Source organism: Anabrus simplex, chromosome 2 (assembly GCF_040414725.1).
Source record: "Anabrus simplex isolate iqAnaSimp1 chromosome 2, ASM4041472v1, whole genome shotgun sequence".
Taxonomy (NCBI): Eukaryota; Metazoa; Arthropoda; class Insecta; order Orthoptera; family Tettigoniidae; genus Anabrus; species Anabrus simplex.
This window is the reverse complement of record NC_090266.1, coordinates 341699054-341726913: the sequence shown is the minus strand read 5'-3', so window position 1 is coordinate 341726913 and position 27860 is coordinate 341699054. Positions and strand designations below refer to the sequence as shown.

Genomic DNA, 27860 nt, shown 5'->3' with positions numbered 1-27860 from the left:
TTGTTTGGGCAAAAGGCGCATATCTTGAGTTTTCTAGATTCACAACCTTTTCTGCTTCATCTGTAGGCATATTCACATGAAGCATTTCTGCCATAGACGAGCGCAAGTTGCGCATTCCAAGGCGATGCGTCACCCATAGCTTCAATAAGTTCATACTGCAGCTCTTTTGCAAATTTCCTCATAGTCGAAGGCTTTTCTTTATTGTTGAACTTACTGTGAACATAGATCTCATAAGAGTTCACTAAAATAATATTCAACATACCAAAGAAGACAAAAAGTGGCCATCTTCTTGTCTTTCTACTACAATTCATTTGATAGTTCATCTGGTCTAGCGTGTCCACACCACCTTTCATGTCGTTATAATCCTCAATCATCATCGGCCTCTTCAATGTTGAACGGATCTCTCCTCTTTCATGAGTGGTCAAAGAACAAAGACCACATTGTTCGGCTTGGTTTTGTACGACAGAAGTGCTCTTGGTCAAAACAAAACAGAGATGTGCCTACCTTTCTTGCAGTATGATTTAGTAACGCAGGTGGAAGTTCACATTTATTCTTACGAATACTGCCTAGTATTGTCAAGTTATATGGTGGTTTCTATAGGGCAGTTGCCAAGGGAATAGACATGAACTAATTGTCTGTTGTTATGTTGCGACTGCTTCCATGGATAGTCTTCGTTATGGTTTCCACAAAGAAATCTGCTAATGGTTGATTAGCAGGTGCAGTGCTTTTACCAAGATATGGCAATGAATTAATCATATACTTAGTTTTACTGTTATATACCATAACAATTTTGATGCCTTATTTTAATGGCATGTTAGGGATGTACATTTTGAAAGGGCACCACCCTCTGAAAGCAAGAAGCTCCTTATCAATTTTAAGGAGCGATACAGGCTTATAATATTCCCTACAGGTAGATATAAATTGTTCCTGTCTGACTTGTTGGCTTAATGGTCAGCGAGCGTACTGCCCTTCGGTTCAGAGGGCCCCGGGTACAATTCCCGGCCAGGTATTTTAATCGCTTCTGATCAATTCTTCTGGCTCGGGGACTGGGTGTTTGTGTGTGTCCCAACACTCTCCTCTTCATATTCAGACAACGCACCACACTACCAACCACCATAGAAACATGCAATAGTGATTACATCCCTCCATATATGGTTGACGTCAGGAAGGGCATCCGGTCGTAAAACATGGCCAGTCCAGATGTGCGACGCAGTTCGCACCCGCGACCCCACAGGTATGGGAAAAGCGGAAGAAGATATAAATTGTCCCCAAATCTCTCTTATTTGATCAAATTTGTATGTTTCTCTCCTCTCAAGCCTTGTTGTCTAGTCATCAAAACGCAAACATTCACAAAGAAATTCAAATCTGTCACAAATCATCGTGGTTTCCCTGAATATTCTGCATCAAACATCTCCTTTGTAGGTATGTGGTTGTTCTTCTGAACAGCAGATATCAAAACACTTAAAAATGCAACAAATTCTTCTTCACATAAGTCAGACACTGTTGCGCTTTGGATGCTATAATTAGCACGGTTTTCAGCAATTTTTTTATAAGTGTGCTTTATTATTTTATCATGCGTCTGGGTAAAATATAAGGAAAACGCTTCCATTGGTGAGTTCACATTTTTTGCTCTATCTTTCGGTCCTTGCCTATAATGAATCATATTCCTAGCTACTGAGAAAGTATATGGTGGTCTCGGAGGAACTGCAAACAAGCAGACCACCAGACTACTCTTACTGCTCACTATCATATAAGGATATGCTTTACGAGCCAGCTGATCTAGTCTTATAGAGCATTCCACTTCCTTGGAACTTGAGTCTGAGGAATGATGAGATATTGTCTCTATATTATGAGGGTCAAAACTGACATCAACAAGTGACAACAATGCAGCTGGTCAAACTGATGGCCTATATAGAATCCTGGACTGAAACCACATCGGCAGAACTGTTGTTAGTAAAACGTATTCGTGATAGTGCTGCACGCAAACACTATACAAATGTAAAACAGAAAAAAACTTGCACATTATTTTAGTGCATGAAACAAGAGTTGGAAATGTAAGAAATGTGTTCTTATATTTTTTTGTACAATTGGAAAAAGGTACAACTTATGTGAATAGATTATATAACATGTACTGTATTTGTTTCTTAGTTTTTCAGATTATCCGGATCAGTGTCAGTCCCACTTAATCTGGATAAACGAGGTTCTTGTGTATAATCTTTCCTATTCATTATGACTGTGGCTTTAGTGACTATGGCATTTTGTTTTATTTTAATTTGCAGATCTTTGTTAATTTGTGAGTTTAGAATTTGTATTTAGTTCATTAGCCAAATTGGTGAGTTTTTTTCCTTCTTTATTTTATGTCTTGTGTCGTTTTGCTGTTCTATGGGGAGCTTGGATAGGTTGGATTCAACTTCAGCTATTGTTGTTATAATATCTCTTTCTTTGTCCGGCTCCATGGCTAAATGGTTAGCATGCTGGCCTTTGGTCACAGGTTCGATTCCCGGCAGGGTCGGGAATTTTAACCTTAATTGGTTAATTTCGCTGGCACAGGGGCTGGGTGTATGTGTCGTCTTCATCATCATTTCATCCTCATCATGACGCGCAGGTCACCTACGGGTGTCAAATCAAAAAGACCTGCATCTGGCGAGCCTAACATGTCCTCGGACACTCCCGGCACTAAAAGCCATACGCCATTTCATTTTCATCTCTTTCTTTATGAAAACTAGGCCAATTAAACTTTAGTCCTTTATCAAGTAATTTTGTTTCTTCTTCTGAAAACTGAACATTCGATATGTTTACCATGAGCAGTGTTGTTAACTATTGAGTTAGATTTTATTATTTCGGTGGTCTGGTTCATTGACTTTGAGTAGGTGCTTTTGAGGCATAAGAGTTTATCGTCTAGTGTTTTTTGTTTCCTACTTAAAATGGTTTCTAATTTATTACTTACGTGTATTTGAAATGAATTCCATTCTAAGGGAGCTAATTGTTGGGATACGTTTAAGTGAGTATGTTTTCTTCTTGTATAGACATTTTGTTTTGTTTTTTAGCCAGATTTGGTTGTTATACATTTTAGCTCATAGGTAGCCTTTTCTTTGTGTAGACCTTATAAAATTGGGAACTAAGTTGTGTCTTAAGCATTCTTTCAGAAAACTTATGTCTTTACCTATTTTACTTATTCTGATTTTGAGGTTGAGAAACATGTTTGGAATTTTGTTTGCCTGGTTGGCTACTATACTAGAATATTATAATCAGAATTTTGATTGTAATTAAAGATTCTGAGTCGAGAAACTGGCTGATGATGCCCTAAATGAGGGTGAAACATGTCCCAACTATTGAATCGATGTTAATATAAAGATTCTACTTGTAAAATAAATGAATTGTATTGAAAAGGTAGACACCTTTAAAAATTATTTTGAAAAAATAATATATGACAGCTGAATACGGACCGAGAAAATGAGATTTATAACAAAACCGCTCGTAACGATCGCCTGTAAATAAACTAGCAGCAGTTCGCACAACATTTGATTAATTTGTAGTGAACTGTAAACAGAGCTACACACCAAGTGAATTTGTTACGATAAATGAGAAGCTAGTGCAATTTTGACGGAGATGTGCATTTATACAATTTATGCCAAATAATCCAGTAAAGTATTGGTTAAATCTCTCAATCAATCACTACTGATCTGCATTTGGTACAGTCACTCAGGTGGTAGATTCGCTATCTGTTGTTTCCTAGTCCTTCCTTAAATAATTGCAAATAATTTGGAAATTTATTGAACATCTTCCCATAGTAAATTATTCTAATCCCTAACTGCCCATCCTATAAACGAATATTTGCCCCAATTTATCCTCCTGAATTCAAACTTTATCTTCATATTGTGATCTTCCCTACTTTTAAAAACACTACTCAGACTTTTCGTCTACTACTGTCATTCAATGCCATCTCTCCACCGACAGCTTGGAACATACCACTTATTCAGGTTCCCTAAGGAAATCTACATCCAATCATCCGATGGCCTGGCAAGCTTCAACTTTTGAAAAACAGACAAAGTCTCTCATAGTGCATTGGCACTGCCAATAGCTTCAAATAGCTTACGCAGTGGCCTCCAGAGTATGCACTAGCTATGAGTCTTGGTTTGTGTGCTATTTACCAATCGACGAGCTCAAATTAGCACACTGGCAAAACGCTGGCAACAGGTATGAGTTAGCCTGAAAAATACAGCAAACTCCCGATTATCCGGCTGCGGATTATCCATGCACCCCCGAGGTTTATTGTTTTGTTTTCTCCCCCTTCAGTTTTGTCATGGCGTTTTGAACACGTGTGAACTGTGCGCCTGAATTTTGAGCGCACTCTCAATCGCAAGTGTGCTGGAGGCATGCTTGTTCGGCGTTTTGAACACGTGTGAACTGTGCGCCTGAATTTTGAGCGCACTCTCAATCGCAAGTGTGCTGGAGGCATGCTTGTTCAAGTACTAAACACTAAACAATGTACTGTATAGCAGTTTTTTGTTGGTTTTCTATGATAGCAGTCAATGGCTACTAAGCGAAAAAAAGTGCTTTTTACTTTAAAACAAAAGCTTGAATTAATTGAAAAGTTTGAGAAAGGAGAATCAGTAAAGAAATTAGCGAGTGATTTTGGAATTGGGATTTTGTATACTTTTGTACCGGAACCTCCAGTATTTTACCATCAATGGACATTATAGGTAATTTTTTATATTAGCTTATCTGATTGGTACAAGTGATTATTGAATGTGTTAATTGCTCAATGTTATTGCATTTTCAAACAGTATTGTATATTCTGTATTACTAAAAGATTAATTGTGCACTAAAGTGCACATAGTCATATTATCAGTGTGTTCAGTTATCCATGCGAATTTGTCTGGTGATTAGCCTGGATAATCGAGAGTTTGCTGCAATAATATCCAATAATGGACCCATTATATTGGTATTACATACCACTTAGTCGAGCGGCTCATCTCCTTTCTCCCAAGTCTTCCCAGCCCAAACTTAGCAACATTTACGTAATGATACTCTTTTGTCGGAAATCGCCCAGAAAAAATTGAACAGCTTTTCTCTGAATACTTTCCAGTTCTCGAATCAAGTAATCCTGGTGAGTGTTCCATACCCTGGAACCATACTCTACTTGGGATCTTACCATAGACTGTCCGCCTCTGTAGCGTAACTGTTAATGTTATTAGCTGCCATCCTTGGGGGCCTGGGTTCGATTCCTGGTACTGCCAGAAATTTATGAATGGCAGAAGGGCCGGTATGTGGTTGAAATGGTACATGCAGCTCACCTCCATTGGAGGTGTGCCTGAAGAGAGCTGCACCACCTTGGGATGAGGACATGAGTTTACTTACCAGAGACTTACATGTCCTCTCCTTTATATGCTTACAACAACCCCTAAATACCCTCATAACCATGAGCAGAGATCTGTAAGCTTCATTTAAAATCATGTTTATGTGATTAGCCCAATGAAAACCTACATACTTACAGTTATCCCCATAAGGAACTTTCACCCCATCAACGCAGCAATTAAAACTGACGGGCCTTTTCCTATTAGTAAAACTCACAACCTGACTTTTAACCCCATTTATCATCATCTCACAACACTGTCAAAGTCCTTTTGCAGTTACTCATAATCTTGTAACTTATTTATCAATCTCTACATTATACGAGTAACATAATCCACAAAAAGCCTTATCTCTGTTTCCAGTTTTCACTTATATCATTTATGCAATGTCCCCAAAAAACACCGACAAGGCTCAGTATATTGTGCAGGATGACAGACTGAACAGTTTTCAAGAAGGAACACCTGTCCAGAAATGCATGGTTTGGGCGCTGGAGAGCGTCGAAGTCTGACAACAGTTGTGACAATTTGTTTTGATTTGGTGTCTTAATACGGAAGGTATACAACTCTTTAGCCATCTGTATACTGTGGATGGATGACCTCAGCCTAATAACATTCCTGCGCATGTGCTACATTCCTCCACACAGTCCTTGGTGGGCATCCTACGGAGTTACTTGTGTACTGCAGTCTGAGAGTACAGTAATGTTACTAACAGCAGTGCGACATGTACCAGTACACAGCTCTGGAAATTACAGACATGGTGCTTGCATGCGGCAAAACGGACTGCAATGGTAGAACTGCTGCAAGATTGTATGCGGAATGTTTTCCAAACAGACGTACCCCACATTATTCTACATTTGCGGCCATCGAGAGACGACTAAGAGAAGCTGGACAGTTCCACATAGGTATTTTTTGCCCGAGGTGTGTCCACTGCACAGTACAATAGTAGCACTTTGTGCATGTTACTTGCGAAGACGTACCATCCCCATCCTACTGTTTGTCCTCTGTTAAGTACCAAAACATGATGCGGGTCGGCCACGCTCGGCTTGAACACTACAGTTTGAGGACGACGTGCTGACAATGTTCGAAGAGGACCCATCCACCAGCACTCGGCAAGTGGCACAGGTGCTACACACAGGTAAATGTGCCGCGTGGCTTGCTGTCCAAGAATAGCAGCTCCATCCAAACTATCTGCAGATAGTCCAGGCATTATGGGAGGAGGACTACCCATGAGGAGTACAGTTTGCGCAGTGGTATCTACAACAATGCATACTCCAGCCACAATTCATGGATGAATGCACTTTTACTAGAGACAACGTATTAAACCTGTACTACATGCATATTTGGGCAGACGAAAATCTGCGTGTGCAGGTGATTTGAAATCACCAACATACAGTAGGTTCGGTATTAACATCTGGACTAAAATAATTGGTGACCATATCATTGGGCAATATCTACTGCCAAAGAGACTGACAGGACAGATCTACCTCACATTTATTAGAGATGTTTTGCCTACTCTATTGGATGAAGTGCCACTAAATGTTCGGCAAGTTATGTGGCTGCAACATGACAGAGCTCCAGCACACTTTGATGTAAATGTGCGGAATCACCTCAAAGTCGCATATCCAAATTGATGGATTGGTAGGGGTAGACAAGTTCCATGGCCAGCACGGTCGCCAGATTTGACACATCTCTACTACTTTCTGTGGGGTATTATGAAGAGTATGGTGTATGACACTCCTGTAACGTCAGCGGAGGACCTTACTGTTCCTGTCCACGGAGTGACTGAAATACTCCAAAGACAGCTGCACATAGTGAACCATATGCGCAAAACTCAGCACCACCGATGTAGGCTCTGCAACGACACAGGAGGTACACAGTTTGAATCCCGTTTGTAATGAGCGCAATGTGCTACTCATGTTGGGTTTATTGACGACATGTGGAAGGCACACACATCTCACACTTCGATGCGCTACACCATCCAAGCCATGCGTTTCTGGATATGGGTTCCTCCTTGAAAACCAATCTGTCTGTCTTCCCGCACAACATACTAAGCGTTGTCGATGGATTTTTTGGACACCCTCTACATATATAAGGAAAACAAAGTTCCGATAACACTGCCCTGAGGAATTCCCCTCTTAATGATTACAGGATCAAATAATGTTTCACCTACTCTAATTCTCCGAGTTCTATTTTCTAGTCACTCTTTTGTCTAGTCCAACTGTGCTCATTTTTGCTGGTAGTCTCCCATGATCTACCCTATCAAATGCCTTGGATACCAGTAGGTCATCGTGATACAGTCCATTTGACCTCCTGAATCTAAGATATCTGCTACATTTCGCTGTAATCCTACTAGTTGAGCTTCAGTGGAATAACCTTTCCTAAACCTGAACTGGATTCACTTTTTATATTTTTCTTAATAACTTGCTTTACGTCACACTGACTCGGGTAGGTCTTATAGCGGCAATGTGACAGGAAAGGGCTAGGCGTGGAAAGGAAGTGGCCGTTGCCTTAATTAAGGTACAGCCCCAGCATTTGCCTGGTATGAAAATGGAAAACCATCTTCAGGTCTGCCGACAGTAAGGTTTGAACCCATTCACCCGAATGCAAATTCACAGCTGTGCGCCCCTACCCATACATTCAGCTCGTTCAGTAAAACTACCTTTCATCCAACCAGTTATTACGTAACATAATCAGAAATAATGCTTTCCAAAAGCTTAAATGCAACACATGTCAGTATAGTATGAAGCTGATTATATCCTAAAAGTCAAATGATGTTCTTACTTTCATTTCTGAGTACAGAAATTGTGAACATCAGAGTTGCGTATGTGTGTTCCAAACAATCAAAATCTGTCAAGTTAGTCTTTCAACAACTCTCCAATGTCAAAGTAGACTAGTTTCACGTTCCACATTGATGTTAGCTATGGCAAGGGTTTTAGTTCCACCTAATCAATACCAAAATGTTTTACCAACTATTGCATTATACACATATTTGTTCAATGCACTGGTTCCCTATGGGAATCAACATCTATATCACATGATGGCCAAGCATGCATCAATTTTTGGTAATGAGACAAAGTCTCTCATAGTGGATTGGCACTGCCGGTGGCTCCAAGTAGCCTATGCAGTGGCCTCCACAGTATGCAATAGCCATGCGTCTTGGTGGGTGTGCTACGTACCAACTGATGAGCCCAACTTAGCACACGGGGGCAAAATGCTGGCAACCAGGAATGAGTTAGCTGGAAAATTTATATTGGTATTATAAATTTACTCATTTGGGATAAATATTTCAGGTTCCCTATGGGAATCAACATCTACATCACCTGATGGCCAAGCATGCATCAATTTTTGGTAATGAGACAAAGTCTCTCATAGTGGATTGGCACTGCCAGTAGCTCCAAGTAGCCTACGCAGTGGCCTCCACAGTATGCACTAGCCATGCGTCTTGGTGGGTGTGCTACGTACCAACTGATGAGCCCAACTTAGCACACGGGGGCAAAATGCTGGCAACCAGGAATGAGTTAGCTGGAAAATTTATAATGTACAATAACCGACCATTTATATTGGTATTATAAATGTACTCATTCGGGAGCAGGCATCAATTTTTGGTAATGAGACAAAATCTTGCATAGTGCATTGGCACTGTCGTTGGCTCCAAGTAGCCTACGCAGTGGCCTCCACGGTATGCACAAGCCATGCGTCTTGGTGGGTGTGCTATGTACGAACTGATGAGCCCAACTTAGCACACGGGGGCGAAAGGATGGCAACCAGGAATGAGTTGGAAAATGTATAATGTCCAATAACGGACCATTTACAGTATATTGGCACTATAAATAGCCCTGCCTGCTGTCATTTCTTGATGGACACAGTACTTTTGCATCCATCTCTTGGCACAGGCCAGAGTAAAGTGTAGCTTCTACCTAAGTCCCAGTCAACATCCATGGCTGTGACAATATGGAAGTTGCTGGGGTATGGGTAGTGCTGAGTAATGACATTCGGGGCATGACTAGTGCATCTGAGTGTTATGAAAGGTGCTGCTCATAGGGTCAGTCGTGCTGCAATAGTACTTTCTGACCCAGTGAGGAAAGCAATGGCAAACTACCTCACTCCTCATCTTGCCTAGTATGCCTCATTTTGGTGCTGCCATTGGTTTTTGGGATTTCCTTATAACTGCATAACCTTTGGTGGTGCTATTTGAGGATCCAACCAGCCTCTGGGCTGATGACCTAACAGACAGACAGACAGACAGACAGACAGATATATAGCATTATTCTATGCCCTGAATGATGCTAAAACATTTAATACTTCACCACTGGAGTTATACTGCAGCAGGCAACTTCTTGCCCCCTATGAACTGTCTAATAAACTATATGACGTTGTGAAAAGTCTAATAGACCACATGAAGGGAAAAATCGTATTCAACCCTGATCTTCTAGATGATGATGATGATGATGATGCTTGTTGTTTAAAGGGGCCTAGCATCTAAGCTCATCAGCCCCCTGATCTTTTAGAAGATACAATAATATGTACAGCCATTTTCAGGAAGAATAAAGAAGAAGATAGACCCTATTTTCTTCCTCAAAAGCCAAAAAAGATAGACTGGGTCAATAGCATTTGGGTTTCGGTATGAAATCTTGCTCATTTCACGTTCCTAATAGGAATAAAAAGGAATAAAGTAGTCATATTGCTTTGTTCTATGTACGAAGAACTGTCTGTGGATCATGATATTCCAAAGCCCCATGCAAGACTAGATTATAATTAAACCAACGGCAGAGTCAATACTTCTGACCAAATGGATGGCAGTTACTCAGTAGCCTAGAAAACTCCACAGTGGACCATATGTGTCTTTTCTGCTCTACTCAACATTAACAGAATAAACAGTGAATATGTGGTCAGTTGAACGAGCAAAAGTAAGAACGGTGTCTCCTGATACACAAGCACTGTTATCCCAATACCATGCACAAGAAACATCAAAAGACATATACGTGCCATCGAAGAAAGGAAGAGACACTCGCTGTGAACGGAAACAAAATCAAGTCACCACGATGAAGTGTGACCATTTTGTATGTAAAACAAACTCTAAAAAATGCATAAGGTGTATAAGCTGTGAACAAGCATGAACATTAATGACATTCTTCAAAGTTATTTTTCATTTTTTTGCAGGCTACTCATGAGTTAAGCATTCGTCAGTATAATTTTTTTTTATATTTTCAGTCTTCAAACAATGAACATTTTCACCTTTTAATGTCATATTTATGTACTATCACTTTTAATCTTTGTTTCAATGATTATCTATAAGGATTATAAATCACATGAGTAACAAAACTTCGTAAGAGTTAGTAATTGCTAACCAGTTGCCCAAGACTAAAAAAAGAAGGAAATCACCACTCGCCCAGTTACGTATAGTACGCGAACCTTTTCTTGATACTCAGTTCCCATTCAGGACTAGGGAGCTCAGGTAGTGAAGGCGCGCCTACTTTAGGGTTAAAGGTAGCAAAGATCACAATGAGACGATAAAAATGGAATTCAAGAGGGCAAACAATGACAAATATTATTTATAAGAAGAGGAATTAGGGAGCGGAGTAAGTTATCAGGGAGAATGTTTAATACATTTCGATTTTTGAAATCATTTAACAGTACACTATGTAAACATTTGATAGGGCATTTACCACCTGGGCGACATACATAAATCGAGATCAATGATGATTGACTGATAACCGAGAATATCAACGAGACTGAGATTAATTCAGTTTAACAACTTACCCATTTCATTAGAACCTCACATAACTGAACCTTATCCATCATCCAAGTTTTATGGAGTTCAAAAGCCCAAATAATACGTTCAAATAGAAAAATTTACACGTCTTCGACGTACAGGTCGGTACAAACTGATATGGGTTTACATCGAACCATTACTCGAACAAGTAAAAAAATCTTTACTATTTACAGTCCCTTTTAGGTTACCTATCTTGAAGAAACAGGACTACACACTGCTACCTTTACCAAATTCCTAGAATTAAAAAACCGTACAAAAATTCCAAATAATCCGTATTATTTATCGCAAAACATTAGGGACGTACTGAAACACTACCGATAGATGTCAGACGAATGGTACACGATATGCGCCTTGCGACCGTCATTTGTTCTATGTTTTTTGATCAGGACCACCGCCGTCTCGATCCTCCTATACCGCCTGCTCTATGCGAGCCTTTCTTTTTGCGACTACGCTGCGACAAAATTTCTCCCCTAGATGGCAGACGTGGACGCACAATGTTCTAAACTTATTCTGATGACGACAGCCTATAAAACACTATGCAGTATGGTCATGTGTTCACTGAAGCTCGTAAATTACATCAGTAATATTAAATATCGGCAATATTACCTGTATGAAGTCGCAGTTGGCCTCTTCATGCACAATTTAAAGGTTTTCCTGGACGAAGGCTTGGAGTGGTACAGTACTTTTTGTGTTCTTGCCAACGCAATATCAAATGATAGAGGTCTTACGAAATTGGTTAGGATAATATCACTAACGGTTTGCTGATGCTCTTTGACATCACACTGTAATAAAACACATTCTGAAAAGGTTTTTTTTTTTTTTTTTTTTTTGCTATTTGTTTTACGTCGCACCTACACAGATAGGCCTTATGGCGATGATGGAATAGGAAAGGCCTAGGAATGGGAAGGAAGCGGTCGTGGCCTTAATTAAGCTACAGCCCCAGGATTTGCCTGGTGTGAAAATGGGAAACAACGGGAAACCATATTCAGCGCTGCCGACAGTGGGGTTCGAACCCGCTATCTCCCGGATGCAAGCTCATAGCTGCGCGCTCCTAAGCACACGGCCAACTCGCCCGGTATTCTGAAAGGGAAGACGTCGCAAGTTCTTGTATTACGCTCGTACGTTTGAAAGACTTCGACAATAGAGCACAGCCGCTTAAACGAACTCCTGCAGATGCTTCACCAGAGCAACAAAACTAGGTATTGGGTATCGAACTCCTCTTCTGTCCTGATGCATAATCAGTTCCATTTAGCGGTGTCGAAGCTCTAGGCAGTGAGATGTTGCCGACACAAATGTCACACACCATCCTCTCTTCAACAACACGAACCTAGTACCCGCAAATTAGGATTTGATTTCCTCTTTCTAGTTTGATTGGAATATTATCGTCTGGATATCTGAGATTGTCCAAAATGTCTAAACATGAAGACGTTTTGTGATTGTCCGTCACAATTCTTATCACAAGGAATCCACTATACTCCACGGCTTTAATCACATTCTGGAAAAAAAATCCGCAGCCTGTTTCCAGGCATTCGAACGGGTCAGGAATGGAATGAAAAAAAGCCCGCAAAAAGCAGGAATTGTGCCGGCTGCCAAAGCCTGTCGCACCCCTCCGGGGCAATGATTAACGAATGACAGATGAAATGAAATGATATTCGAGAGTGTTGCTGGAATGAAATATGACAGGGAAAACCGGAGTATCCGCCGAAAAACCTGTCCCGCCTCCGCTTTGTCCAGTACAAATCTCACATGGAGTGACCGGGATTTGAACCACGGAACTCAGCGGTGAGAAGCCGGCGTGCTGCCGCCTGAGCCGCGGAGGCTCCATCACCCTCTGAAATAAGGTGTAAAGGCACAGATGCGAGAGTAATCTGAGGATATTCAATTACTTCCTTCATTAGGTCCTTGCCTAGATAAAGCCGACAGCCGCTTTTCTCTTAATTCCCTTCTGGACCTTGACGGCATTTCATGGAGTTGTATCTTTTCTGGTTGCGAACAGCCTTGCCGAGATTGGCAAAATAGTACATAACAGTTGAATATTTCGAGGGAAAGAATCTGAAGTTTCAGTTCTACGAAAAATATACCTTGCACGAAGGGAAAGAAACAAGTACCCACAAATTAAAAATCACTTCTGAAATATCTATAAGCATAACATGATTAATTCATTTCACAGTTCTATACAAAATATATCTTGTACGAACAGAAGTGACCAGACACGTTTACTCATTGTACGAAATAACTCAGGTTTTCACACACATTCATGCACCAATAACACAATGCTACACCCACACTGATAGTGAAGATTGTGCGTCAACTGCTGCACTCTTTCGGCGACTTGGAGAAATATTGGTAGTCGCGCTTTCCTGTGTTAAACTAGTGGCATAGAGCAGGCAGTATAAGAGGATCGGGAAGGCGGTGATCAGGACGAATAGAAACCTCGCTGCGCTCCTTATGCCGGCCTTGACAATCGCTTGTGAAGCCCTGGGAGTGTTCTAGGCGAACTTCGTGTTGCCGCCACAAGAGCGCAGTAAGGACCGAAGGGGTCCTGGCGCATACGAATGGGCGGACATGCTTCATTCTTTCTAATGCAATCAGCTGTTCTGTCAGGCATCGAAATGAGTAAAAAAAAAAGAATTATGGGAACTGGAATTTATTTCAGTTGAAGGGGGAACTCAGAAGAAGAAATCCGAAAGTTCATGGAAGGAAGAGTGAACTTATAAAGAGGTATTGTTGTTTGGATTATAGCTGCTGTATATTTTCATAACCTGACATAGGCCTAGGCCTAGTACAATATCAATTTTATGGATGCTTTAATCGTCAATATCCACGTAACATTTCGTATTTTATCCTTTGTAGGCTCGAAGATTATGATGCCACATTTAATGTGGAAAATTGGCAGGATGAGGAGGAGGATATTTTCATGATGAACGTAGCAAGTGCAGTAGTGTACAAGGACGTAAATGAAAATACAGACCTTCCAACTGTGACTGCCCAGTGTTTTTCAAGGTATTTCGCGACCTTAGAATGACAAGGTTCTATCTGACAAAATTTGTGAAAGTCATATTTTTACACTACAGGGTTCTATTTGACTTGTTCTATACGAAAACAAGCACTATGATGCCATCTGTGAGAAAATGTGGAAACTACGAGTGTGACAAAGTTCTATCTGCAGACCGTATAATCACACTTAAACAAGACATGGTTCTATATGCGAGTGTGGAGCAGATAGAACCTTGTTTTGTTCCACCTTTTTCCCGGCTAGAAGATACACCCTTGTCATTTTTACTTCCTTGTTGAATGTGAGCAGAAAGCAGTGATTGGCTGTTTGTTAGCCAGTGATCCAATAAGAACACGGCTTATAATATTTTCATCCAGTCACATCTGCACAATCACCATCCCCGCAATCCACGAAGCAGAGCTTGTATAGGCGTATCTTTGTTACGGAGTACAATCTAGACTTTCACAAGCCGAAGAGTGATCGCTGCGATCTGTGTGAAGCTTATAAGGTTTCGGAGGGTCAGCATATAACAACCGAAGAGCAGAAAACAGAATACGAAGAGCATTTCCTGAATGGAACTCTGTCTCGAGCTGAAAGACATAGAGACAGAAAAAACCAGGACATACCTGTATTAAGTTTTGATCTGCAGAATGTGATTGCTTGTCCTAGGGCAGAAATGTTAGAAGAAAATTGAACACGTATAACATGACCGTTATTTTGTCAACAAGACAAGTTTACTGCGCTCTCTGTACTGAAGTACAATCAGGAAGAACAGGAAATGATATTGCCAGTGCATTCAGGGTACTACTGGATCGAGTAATCGCAGAGAACAGTATTGATGAACTGATAACATGGAGCGACTTGTGTGTTCCGCAGAATAGGAATGCGCATATTTCGTTTGCTGTGTTAGATTTTTTGAGAGACAACAATGATATGAAGCACATCACAATGAAATATTCCACTCCAGGTCACTCGTGTATTCAGGAAGTGGACAACGTACATAGTTGCATTGAAAAAGCCATGCGGGTTAATGAATTTTCTCGCCCGTAGAACTAACCAGAATTTTGAAAGGCATTAATAGAACAAGACCTTACAAGATTGTGCAAATGAAGGAAACTAATTTTAAAGACTTTGGCACTCCTGCGAAGCTTCTGAACTACAAATTGATTCCCTTCACGAAAGTGAGTTCTACAATATTTAGTCAGGTACTACATGAAGTTCAGTTTGTGCTCAGCCACTCTCCTGATTCTCAGCCACGGGTTGTCTGCCTGAAGATGCTGAAGAAGCCAGTGCGCCGAACAACACAGAAAGTGATGAATCTCCAGTCTACTTCTCCAGGTGTGGCTTCAGTCTTGGAACTAAAACCAGAAGTCACCAAGCAAATATCTCGGGTTACAGAAGAAAAGAAGAAAGATATAAAGGCCATGTTGCAATTCATGCCTTTACAAGACAGAGCATACTACAACACAGTCCTGTATTTATAATCGTAAAAGTTGTAAGTTCCAATCATGTTAGTTCAAGGTAACTTCTTGTCATTGAACATGATATGGGTATTCCCAAGAAAGCCGGTGCTGACAAGTGTGAAAACTACCGCACCATTAGTTTAGTATCTCATGCCTGCAAAATTTTAACACGTATTATTTACAGAAGAATGGAAAAACAAGTTGAAGCTGAGTTGGAAGATCAATTTGGCTTCAAAAGAAATGTAGAAACACATGAAGCAATCCTGACTCTACATCTGATCCTAGAGGATCGAATTAAGGACGACAACCCACGTACATGGCGTTCGTAGATCTAGAAAAGGCATTAGATGTTGATTGGAACAAACTATTTAAGATTCTGAAGGTGATTGGGATCAGATACCGAGAACGAAGAATTATCTACAGTCTGTATAAAACTCGGTCTGCAGTCATAAGAATCGAGGGCTTTGAAAAAGGAAGCAGCAATCCAGAAAGGAGTGAGGCAAGGCTGCAGTTTGTACCCCCTCCTTTTCAATGTTTACATACAAGAGGCAGTAAAGGAAATCAAAGAATCCCAATCCAAGGAGAGAAAATCAAGACCTTGAGATTTGCCAATGATAATGTTATTTTATCTGAGACTGCAGAAGTTCTCGAGAAGCTGCTGAATGGTATGGACGAAGTCTTGAGTAAGGAGTACAAGATGAAAATAAATAAGTCCAAAACAAAAGTAATGGAGTGCAGTCGAACGAAGGCAGGTGATGCAGGAAATATTAGATTAGGAAATGAAGTCTTAAAGGAAGTAGATGAATATTGTTACTTGGGTAGTAAAATAACTAACGAAGGCAGAAGTAAGGAGGACATAAAATGCAGACTAGCACAAGCAAGGAAGAGCTTTCTTAAGAAAAGAAATTTGCTTATTTTAAACATTGATATAGGGATGAGAAAGATTTTTCTGAAGACTTTCTTCTGGGGCGTGGCATTGTATGGAAGTGAAACATGGACGATAACTAGCTCGGAAAGAAAGAGAACAGAAGCTTTTGAAATGTGGTGTTACAGAAGAATGCTGAAGGTGAGATGGATAGATCGAATCACGAATGAAGAGATACTGAAGTGAATCGGTGAGAGGAGATCGATTTGACTAAATTTGACAAGAAGAGAGATAGAATGATAGGACACATTTTAATTAAGACACCCAGGACTTGTTCAGTTGGTTTTTGAAGGAAGTGTAGGCGGTAAGAACGGTAGGTGTATACCAAGGTATGAATATGACAATCAGATGTAGAATTCAATAGTTATGCCAAAATGAAAAGTTTAGCACAGGATAGGGTGGCATGGAGGGGTGCATCAAACCAGTCTGTGGCCTGATGACTCAAAGAACAACAAAAACATGGGTATATTGTATACTTTTTGTAATAAATATAATAAGTTGAAATTTCTGACATTAATTAACCGGTTTTCTCGTTTTAGTTACTTCATCCCAATGGAAAATTGAAATATTTAACGTATAAAATGTAATAACAGGTGAAGATGCAAATTTTATCTGAAATATTCCATAGCACATGATAGCAAACAAGGCATTATAAAGTATTAATCCTGTGAAAAGTAACAAGACAAGGTTCTAAGATCACATAGAACCCTGTCAACTTATGATTTAACGTTATCTTGTGCAGACAAGGTTCTAACTGCATTTTTACGCTTTCAATTTATGGTAAAATTGAAACGATATTGATTTTCCGACACAATGCATTTATGTCTATTGTGTGTATCAGGTAATTCAGAAAATTTGAAGTGTTTTCATTAAAACTGAACAAAATTATGATGGTTTGAATTTTCAAATGCAAGTTTCTCCAAACAATAGAAACGGCAGATAGAACCTTGTCATTCCAAGGTCACGATTTAAAGAACTGTGAGCAACTTGATTCAGGTGTGGGTAGTAAAATGTACAAAGAGAGGTATTTGTTGTGCACAGGAAGGTGAATTTACATTTTTAAAAGGCAGAGTTGCATCAGAGTATAGGAAAAATGTGGTATACCATGTAGACTTGAAAATAGCAGACTTCTTAATTGAGGAGTGCCACTGTGAATGTAGTGCTGGTATGGGACCATTTGCTCACTGCAAACATGTATGTACTACATTACATGCTTTGTTAGATTTCAATACCAGCAAGACCTTCATCTGCCAGGAAACCTGTACCAGCCAGCTACAATCTTTCCACAGGTGCAAACAATTAAAAGCCTCCCCAGTTAAGGCAAATGCACTAGTTTTAAAGACAGTCCAGGTCAAGTCATCTGTTCAAGATATAAGAAGTCATGAACCCCGGCCACACCAGTTCCGAAATACTTCTTCATACAATGAGTACTTCAGAAATGTATCCATAAACTTCACTGCAAATTACCCATCCCCAAATCCCATGCCAATCTTACAGTTGTATCCCTCTGCACATCTTAAAGCTGTTTATAATGATCATGATTATTTTGGATCTGGTGAGGAGAAATTTTTAACTTCTAGGAAGTTGAAAGATGTTTCTCCAGTGGATTGTACTGATGTCGAACATAAAACTAGGGGACAGAGTGCAAATCCACTTTGGTTCACAGAACGCTCAATCAGAATACCTAGCTCATTGTTTAAACGTGTTTGTCACCTTACCAAGAGGACTGACACAAAATACACTGACAGAGCAAATGCAACACCAAGAAGGACTGGTCAGAACTTTATGCCAATTGCAGGGTAGACTGACGTCACTGAGGTATGCTCATGATGTGAAATGCGCCGCTGTGCTGCGCACGTAGCGAACGATAAATGGGACACGGCGTTGGCGAATGGCCCACTTCGTACCGTGATTTCTCAGCCGACAGTCATTGTAGAACGTGTTGTCGTGTGCCACAGGACACGTGTATAGCTAAGAATGCCAGGCCGCCGTCAACGGAGGCATTTCCAGCAGACAGACGACTTTACGAGGGGTATGGTGATCGGGCTGAGAAGGGCAGGTTGGTCGCTTCGTCAAATCGCAGCCGATACCCATAGGGATGTGTCCACGGTGCAGCGCCTGTGGCGAAGATGGTTGGCGCAGAGACATGTGGCACGTGCGAGGGGTCCAGGCGCAGCCCGAGTGACGTCAGCACGCGAGGATCGGCGCATCCGGCGCCAAGCGGTGGCAGCCCCGCACCCCACGTCAACCGCCATTCTTCAGCATGTGCAAGACACCCTGGCTGTTCCAATATCGACCAGAACAATTTCCCGTCGATTGGTTGAAGGAGGCCTGCACTCCCGGCGTCCGCTCAGAAGACTACCATTGACTCCACAGCATAGACGTGCACGCCTGGCATGGCGCCGGGCTAGAGCGACTTGGATGAGGGAATGGCGGAACGTCGTGTTCTCCGATGAGTCACGCTTCTGTTCTGTCAGTGATAGTCACCGCAGACGAGTGTGGCGTCGGCGTGGAGAAAGGTCAAATCCGGCAGTAACTGTGGAGCGCCCTACCGCTAGACAACGCGGCATCATGGTTTGGGGCGCTATTGCGTATGATTCCACGTCACCTCTAGTGCGTATTCAAGGCACGTTAAATGCCCACCGCTACGTGCAGCATGTGCTGCGGCCGGTGTCACTCCCGTACCTTCAGGGGCTGCCCAATGCTCTGTTTCAGCAGGATAATGCCCGCCCACACACTGCTCGCATCTCCCAACAGGCTCTACGAGGTGTACAGATGCTTCCGTGGCCAGCGTACTCTCCGGATCTCTCACCAATCGAACACGTGTGGGATCTCATTGGACGCCGTTTGCAAACTCTGCCCCAGCCTCGTACGGACGACCAACTGTGGCAAATGGTTGACAGAGAATGGAGAACCATCCCTCAGGACACCATCCGCACTCTTATTGACTCTTTACCTCGACGTGTTTCTGCGTGCATCGCCGCTCGCGGTGGTCCTACATCCTACTGAGTCGATGCCGTGCGCATTGTGTAACCTGCATATCGGTTTGAAATAAACATCAATTATTCGTCCGTGCCGTCTCTGTTTTTTCCCCAACTTTCATCCCGTTCGAACCACTCCTTCTTGGTGTTGCATTTGCTCTGTCAGTCAGTGTAATTCTTAGTACAACTAACATTAAGTCATGAATCGTCTACACCTGCTAATGTTCATGGAAGAAAGTATGAAGCTGCGGCAGTAAAAGCTTTTGAGGAACTTTACTCTATGAAGGCACATGAGTGTGGATTATTCATAAGCACAGAACATCCATACTTATGTGCTCTACCTGACCGAATTCTGGATGAGAATGAACTTCTTGAAATCAAGTGTCCATACTCATGCAGAGATGAAATGGTTTCCTGTGAAACTGTGGAATACTTGTATCTTTGTGATGTATCAGGAAACCTAGCTTTGAAAAATGATCACACATAATACTATCAGATACAAGGGCAGCTGTACTGTGTTGACAGGAGTCTTTGTAGACTTGTAATATACACCTTCAGGGACATGAAAGTTATCCTTGTTCATAGGAATGAAGAATTTATTAAACATATGATTTCTTCACTAAAACTCTTTCACAATAACTATCACAAATCATACATCATAAATAAGTTCCTCTACTTAGGCAGTGAATAAGAGATGAGTTCATAAACATTGTATAACACAATGTAATCTTTGTAATGTTTTGTAATCTTAATGCTGCAACATCATTTATCTTAAATGAAATTACAATTTAATACATTTATTTTGTTACATAATTTCTGTTCTTAAAACTTAATTCCTAAAATAATAAGCACCTGTGCTCATATCCTAAAAGGTTGTAAGCCTACAACTGATCAACAACTACAATGGAAAATGCTACACATCACTAGAAATTCTGTTTTTATAGGTATTGTTACTTAAAACTGACTTCACTGTTACTAATCAAGCATCCTTCCCAACAATATTTCTCCTAAAATTGCAGAGCATATAACAAATAAATGTGATTTCTGGTGACAAGGAAGTATGTGAGGGACCCATTGGAGATTGCAGTATTTTATATGTTTTATGCAAGCCTATTAGTCTCTCAATATGTACCCTTTTACTGGCTATTTTCCTGTCTCTTCTTAAAGTTTCACTTGGAAGCCTATTCATATTCTTAAAAAATCTTGGGATGTTAACAGTGACACCAGGAGGAACAAGCATATCTTGTATATCAAATCCCTTATCAGCCATAATGGAATCACCAAAGTGAAATTTTTCCAGAATGTCACTTCTTTCCATCATCTGTCTATCACTAGTTGCACCTCCATAGCATTGTGAAATATATGAAATCAATCCACCTGGTGTTGAACCAACTAAAACTTTTATTGTGTTTCTATTTTTGAAAGAGGAGAATGTTGCTTGTTGAGCTGTTGGAAGAGATGGTTTTTTGATGGGACATTCAGTTGAGTCTATGATCAAGCGTGTGGTTCGATACTTAATTTTAAAATCAGTTGGCATATGAAACTTCACCAGCTGTTTTGAAGGCCATATATCTACCTCTTGTCACTGGAGATACATGAATCTTATCCAAGTGTTAAAAATGTTTGAGACATGAGAGACAGAAGTAGAAAACATGAAACTCACCTCTTTGTAGGGTAAATTCCTTCTTAGAATGATCATAGTCAAAAAGAATAAATCTAGAACTTCTAAATGTGTAGGTGGTGGACTATTTATATAGTTAAGATGATATGATGCAGATCCTAGGGAATAAAAAACAAACATAAATTTCACATAATTTTCTAAACCAGTGTAATAGTGCAGCATGTTGTCATTTCCTCGAAAATTATTTATGGTGTATGGGACAAATTTGCTTTTAGTTTGGGTGAAGAAAGATTCTCTAGAAATTTTACTTTTTAACTGTAGGCCTATTTCTTCAGTCTGTGTTGCAGTACTTGTAGATTGTAGCCTTGCTATATTTTGGTTATGGGGATGATCAGTAGTAGAAACCTCTAATTCTTCACCAAATGGAAAGGGGAAAATGTCAACAATAACCTCAAAATCATTTTGGCTACTCGCAGGAGGTACATAGACACTGCTATCTTTGCCTCCTTGGATTAACAGTAACTGTCTCTTGTCATGTCTCTATTTTCGTTTCTTTGCTGTTTCACTGCCCTCCTTTACTTTTGTCCATGCAAATACCGAAGGCACAGCTGTCTTTTGCAAGGTCTTCTTAAGAGGTATATTGCCTCCTGAAAATGAACACATTGTGGTATGTTATGGAATTGCCGATCTATTTTGGGATTAAGATATAATGTAAATAAGAGTAGCTATGACTTCTGCAGAACTTTCTAATATATAGGGCAATAACTCTAGGCCTACTACACATGCCTGTTATATGTAAGGGATTAAAGGTTAGAATTAAATAGGAAATTCCTGAGGCGATTAATTACCAATCAGGCATTTAAGGTACCATTAGTTTCTAAATTAAGTTACTGATGATTGAATTACATGTCCTACCTCGCCAAGTAGAGCTTATAGCCTATAATCCTTGGGTGCGAAATGTTCGAAACAATGCTGTCAGTTGGATTCCATTTAATCCGCCGAATTTGTTTTATCCATTGTTTTTTCAAACTGGGATCCTTTGGAAACCTATGCCCTCCTCTGTTTTTACACAGTGGTACACAGCAGCACGTACTTGGCATTATTCACGCTTATAAATGTCATGCACTATAACAGGAGGTGCAGATTGGAAAGAAATAGAGTTAGAATTGGCTATGGAAGTAAGGAGAAATTGAAGGAACTTACTAGAAAATTGAATCTAGCAAAGAAGGCAGCGAAGGATAACATGATGTCAAGTATAATTGGCAGTCATACAAATTCTAGTGAAAAATGGGAGGGTATGTATAGGTATTTTAAGGCAGAAAAAGGTTCCAAGAAAGACATACATACATACATACATACATACATACATACATACATACATACATACATACATACATACATACATACATACATACATACATACATACATACATACATACATACATACATACATACATACATACATACATTCTCATTATAGACTGCTATGCCTTTCAAAGTTCAGTCTGCAAGCCTCTGAGAATTTACTAAACGTCGCCACAATCCTCGATTTGCAACTAGTGTTATGGCCTCATTTAGTTCTATACCTCTTATCTTTAAATCGTTAGAAACCGAGTCTAACCATCGTCGTCTTGGTCTACCTCTCCTTCTCTTAACCTCCATAACAGAGTCCATTATTCTCCTAGGTAACCTATCCTCCTCCATTCGCCTCACATGACCCCACCACCGAAGCCGGTTTATGCGTACAGCTTCATCCATCGAGCTCATTCCTAAATTAGCCTTTATCTCCTCATTCCGTATACCCTCCTGCCATTGTTCCCACCTGTTTGTACCAACAATCATTCTTGCTACTTTCATGTCTGTTACTTCTAACTTATGAATAAGATATCCCGAGTCCACCCAGCTTTCGCTCCCGTAAAGCAAAGTTGGTCTGAAAATAGACCGATGTAAAGATAGTTTCGTCTGGGAGCTGACTTCCTTCTTACAGAATACTGCTGATCGAAACTGCGAACTCACTGCATTAGCTTTAGTACAACTTGATTCATTCTCACTTACTATATTACCATCCTGGGAGAACACACAGCCTAAATACTTGAACTTATCGACCTGTTCTAGTTTTGTATCACCAATCTGACATTCAATTCTGTTGAATTTCTTACCCACTGACATCAATTTAGTCTTCGAGGGGCTAATTTTCATACCATACTCATTAAACCTATTTTCAAGTTCCATGATATTAGACTGCAGGCTTTCGGACAATCTGCCATTAAGATCAAGTCGTCAGCATAGGCCAGACTGCTTGGTTCATTTCCACCTAACTGAATCCCTCCCTGCCATTTTATACCTTTCAACAGATGATCCATGTAAACTACGAACAGCAAAGGTGAAAGATTACAGCCTTGTCTAACCCCTGTAAGTACCCTGAACCAAGAACTCATTCTACCATCAATTCTCACTGAAGCCCAATTGTCAACATAAATGCTTTTGATTGATTTTAATAATCTACATTTAATTCCATAGTCCCCCAGTATGGCGAACATATTTTCTCTTGGTACCCTGTCATATGCTTTCTCTAGATCTACGAAACATAAACACAACTGCCTATTCCTCTCGTAGCATTTTTCAATTACCTGGAGCATACTGAAAATCAGATCCTGACAGCCTCTCTGTGGTCTGAAACCACACTGGTTTTCATCCAACTTCCTCTCAACGACTGATCGCATCCTCCGTTCCAAGATGCCAGTGAATACTTTGCCTGGTATACTAATCAATGAGATACCTCGATAGCTGTTGCAATCCTTCCTGTTCCCTTGCTTATAGATAGGTGCAATTACCGTTTTTGTCCAATCTGAAGGTACCTTACCAACACTCCACGCTAATTTTACTACTCTATGATGCCATTTCACCCCTACCTCCCCACTATACTTCACCATTTCAGGTCTAATTTCATCTATTCCTGCTACCTTGTGACAATGGAGTTTATTTACTATCATTTCCACTTCCTCACGCATAATTTCACCAACATCATTTTCCTCCCCCCATGAGCTTGCCTGTTTGCAACACCACCATGATGATTTCCTTTTACATCGAGAAGAAGTTCAAAATATTCCCTCCACCTCTCCAGTGATTCCCTGGGATCTATTATGAGTTCACCTGAATTACTCAAACCACTGTTCATTTCCTTTTTCCCTCCCTTCCTAAGATTCTTTATTACTGTCCAGAAAGGTTTCCCTGCTGCTTGACCTAGCCTTTCCAGGTTATTACCAAAATCTCCCCATGACTTCTTTTTGGATTCAACAACTATTTGTTTCGCTCTGTTTCTTTCATCTACGTACAAATCCCTGTCTGTCTCGGCCCTTGTTTGGAGCCATTTCTGATAAGCCTTCTTTTTACGTTTACAGGCTGCTCTCACTTCATCATTCCACCAAGATGTTCGCCTTTTCCCATCTTTACACACAGTTGTTCCTAGGCATTCCCTTGCTGTTTCTATTACAGCATCCCTGTATGCCACCCATTCACTTTCTATATCCTGAACCTGCTTACTGTCTACTGTTCGAAACTTCTCACTAATCATATCCATGTACTTCTGTCTAATTTCCTCGTCCTGGAGATTTTCTACCCTTATTCGTTTGCAGACAGACTTCACTTTCTCTACCCTAGGCCTAGAGATACTTAGTTCACTACAGATCAGATAGTGGTCTGTATCATCGAAAAATCCCCGAAAAACTCGTACATTCCTAACTGCTTTCCTGAATTCAAAAGCTGTTAAGATATAGTCTATTATGGATCTGGTACCCCTAGCTTCCCATGTGTAGCGGTGAATAGCCTTATGGTTGAAGAATGTATTCGTAACAGCTAAACCCAAACTAGCACAGAAGTCCAGCAAACGCTTCCCATTCCTATTAGCTTCCATATCTTCCCCACATATACCAATCACCCTTTCGTATCCTTCAGTTCTATTCCCAACTCTCGCATTGAAATCGCCCATTAGCACTGTTCTATCCTTGCTGTTGACCCTGACCACGATGCCACTCAATGCTCATAAGGACATTCCAGGAATAATTAATGAACAAGGGGAGTGTGTATGTGAGGATCTTCAAAAGGCAGAAATATTCAGTCAGCAGTATGTAAAGATTGTTGGTTACAAGGATAATGTCCAGATAGAGGAGGAGACTAAGGCCAATGAAGTATTAAAATTTACGTATGATAACAATGACATTTACAATAAGATACAAAACTTGAAAACTAGAAAAGCGGCTGGAATTGATACGATTTCTGGGTAATACTAAAGACAATTTTTGTAATATCGTACCATATCTGAAGTACTTATTTGATTATTGTTTGGTCGGACGAGCTATAACAGATGAATGGAGAGTTGCTATGTGTATAAAAGAAATGGTAATAGACATAAAGCTGAAAATTACAGGCCAGTCAGTTTGACATGAATTGTATGTAATCTTTGGGAAGGCATTCTTTCTGATTATATTAGACATGTTTTTAAAATTAATAACTGGTTCGATAGAAGGCAGTTCGGTTTTAGGAAAGGTTATTCCACTGAAGCTCAACTTGTAGGATTCCAGCAAGATAAAGAAGATGTCTTGGATTCAGGAGGTCAAATGGACTGTATCGCGATTGACCTGTCTAAAGCATTTGATAGGATGGATCATGGGAGACTCCTGGAAAAAATGAGTGTAATTGGACTAGACAAAGGAGTGACTGAATGGGTTGCTATATTTCTAGAAAATAGGTCTCAGATAATTAGAGTAGGTGAAGCTTTATCTGACCCTGTATTTATTAAGAGGGGAATTCCTCAAGGCAGTATTATTGGACCTTTATGCTTTCTTATATATATAAATGATATGAGTTAAGAAGTGGAGTTAGAGGTAAGGCTTTTTGCGGATGATATTATTCTGTACAGAGTAGTAAGTAAGTTACAAGATGGTGAGCGACTGTAGGGTGACCTCGATAGTGTTGTGAGATGAACAGCAGGCAATGGTATTGTGATAAACGGGGTTAAAAGTCAGGTTGTGAGTTTCACAAATAGGAAAAGTCCTCTCAGTTTTAATTACTGCTTTGATGGGGGCGAAAGTTCCTTTTGGGGATCATTGTAAGTATCTAGGTGTTAATATAAGAAAAGATCTTCATTGGGGTAATCATACAAATGTGATTGTAAATAAAGGGTACAGATCTCTGCACATGGTTATGAGGGTGTTAAGGAGTTATAGTAAGGATGTAATGGAGAGGGCGTATAAGTCTCTTGTAAGACCCCAACGAGAGTATGGTTCCAGTGTATGGGACCCTCACCAGGATTACCTGATTCAAGACCTGGAAAAAATCCAAAGAAAAGCAGCTTGATTTGTTCTGGGTGATTTCCAACAAAAGAGTAGCGTTACAAAAATGTTGCAAAGTTCGGGCTGGGAAGAAATGGGAGAAAGAAGGAGAGCTGCTCAACTAAGTGGTATGTTCCGAGCTGTCAGCGGAGAGATGGCGTGCAATGACATTAGTAGACGAATACGTTTGAGTGGCGTTTATAAAAGTAGGAAAGATCACAATATGAAGATTAGGTTGGAATTCAAGAGGACAAACTGGGGCAAATATTCATTTGTAGGAAGGGGAGTTGGGGATTGGAATGACTTACCAAGGGAGATGCTCAGTAAATTTCCAATTTCTTTGAAATCATTTAGGAAAAGGCTACGAAAACAACAGATAGGGAATCTGCTACCTGCACTACTGCCCTAAATGCCGATCAGTATTGTTTGATTAATTGAACACCAAATATAAAACTCATGTAAAACAATCGCGAAGCGGAAAACGCATTTCGTGTATTACCACTGCGCTGCCTGGCGGACAAGTTTTGCGTGATAGATCCCTTTTGCCGTATAATACAAACATTCACCCAAATACAAAAAATTCAATGTAATGCGTGGAATAATATAAGATAGGAATACTTCACTGAAGCGTATTACTAGAAGTGAGAAAATGCAATATATTTTCACTTATTATTAAAAAATAAGCAAACGTAAAGGCCTCTTCTTCACTATCCTGAACATCCTGAACTTGCGAGTGAGTTCTAGACGGTCCAGGTGTATTATTGCCAATTAGCGCATGTTTTGTCATGCAACGTAACATGTTCTCACTTGGAGATTCTATTTTTCTACACATTGAGAGACTACGCATTTACTGATGATGTGTTGAATCAATTTTTGTGTTTCACCTTAATTAGGCTATATTTGAACTGATTGAAACACGTCTATTCCTAAATATATGAGTGTGTCTGGGAGGAACTTCTCACACTTACTGGGGCCAATTTCAGATAATTTTGTTTGAAACACGTATGACCAATCCATATAGTATGACAAAATGTCCTTGTGGAAGTAACCATTTTTTCATGGAGAGCAATTACTACCGCTTTACTACTTTAAAAATATTCATTGATAGTAGTGAACTTCGATACCAACCAAAGTGAAAACTGACAAAATTGTTTTAGAAATGGATCTTTCAAAGAACTGAGAATTTCTTTACGTTTGTAAGTCTTTCATCAAAATATTTACAATAGAAAAAACCTTAAAGCACGCCACTTATCAGCATTTCTTCTTATTAATGAATGCAATGACAGCCATCTCGTTTGAGATGGATGGAGCATTTTCTGAATCGGCAGATCTAAGGACTGAAATCCATACAACCGTGCTTGTCTCTTCGCACTGGCGGAAATAGTTGTAAATATTATGTGGAAAATCCCCACAACGCC

At 40.2% G+C, this 27860-nt stretch overlaps 1 protein-coding gene across 1 annotated transcript in view; it reads right to left on the bottom strand.

The window, feature by feature from the left end:
* Window positions 1-11442, bottom strand: part of hook (hook microtubule tethering protein) — a 277381-nt gene extending 265939 nt beyond the window's left edge. Inside the window, exon 1 of the mRNA XM_067140736.2 lies at window positions 11115-11442. Coding sequence (XP_066996837.1) covers window positions 11115-11156 — 42 coding nt within the window. The 5' untranslated portion in view covers window positions 11157-11442. The remainder of the gene's footprint in view (window positions 1-11114) is intronic.
* Window positions 11443-27860: the final 16418 nt, after the last annotated feature.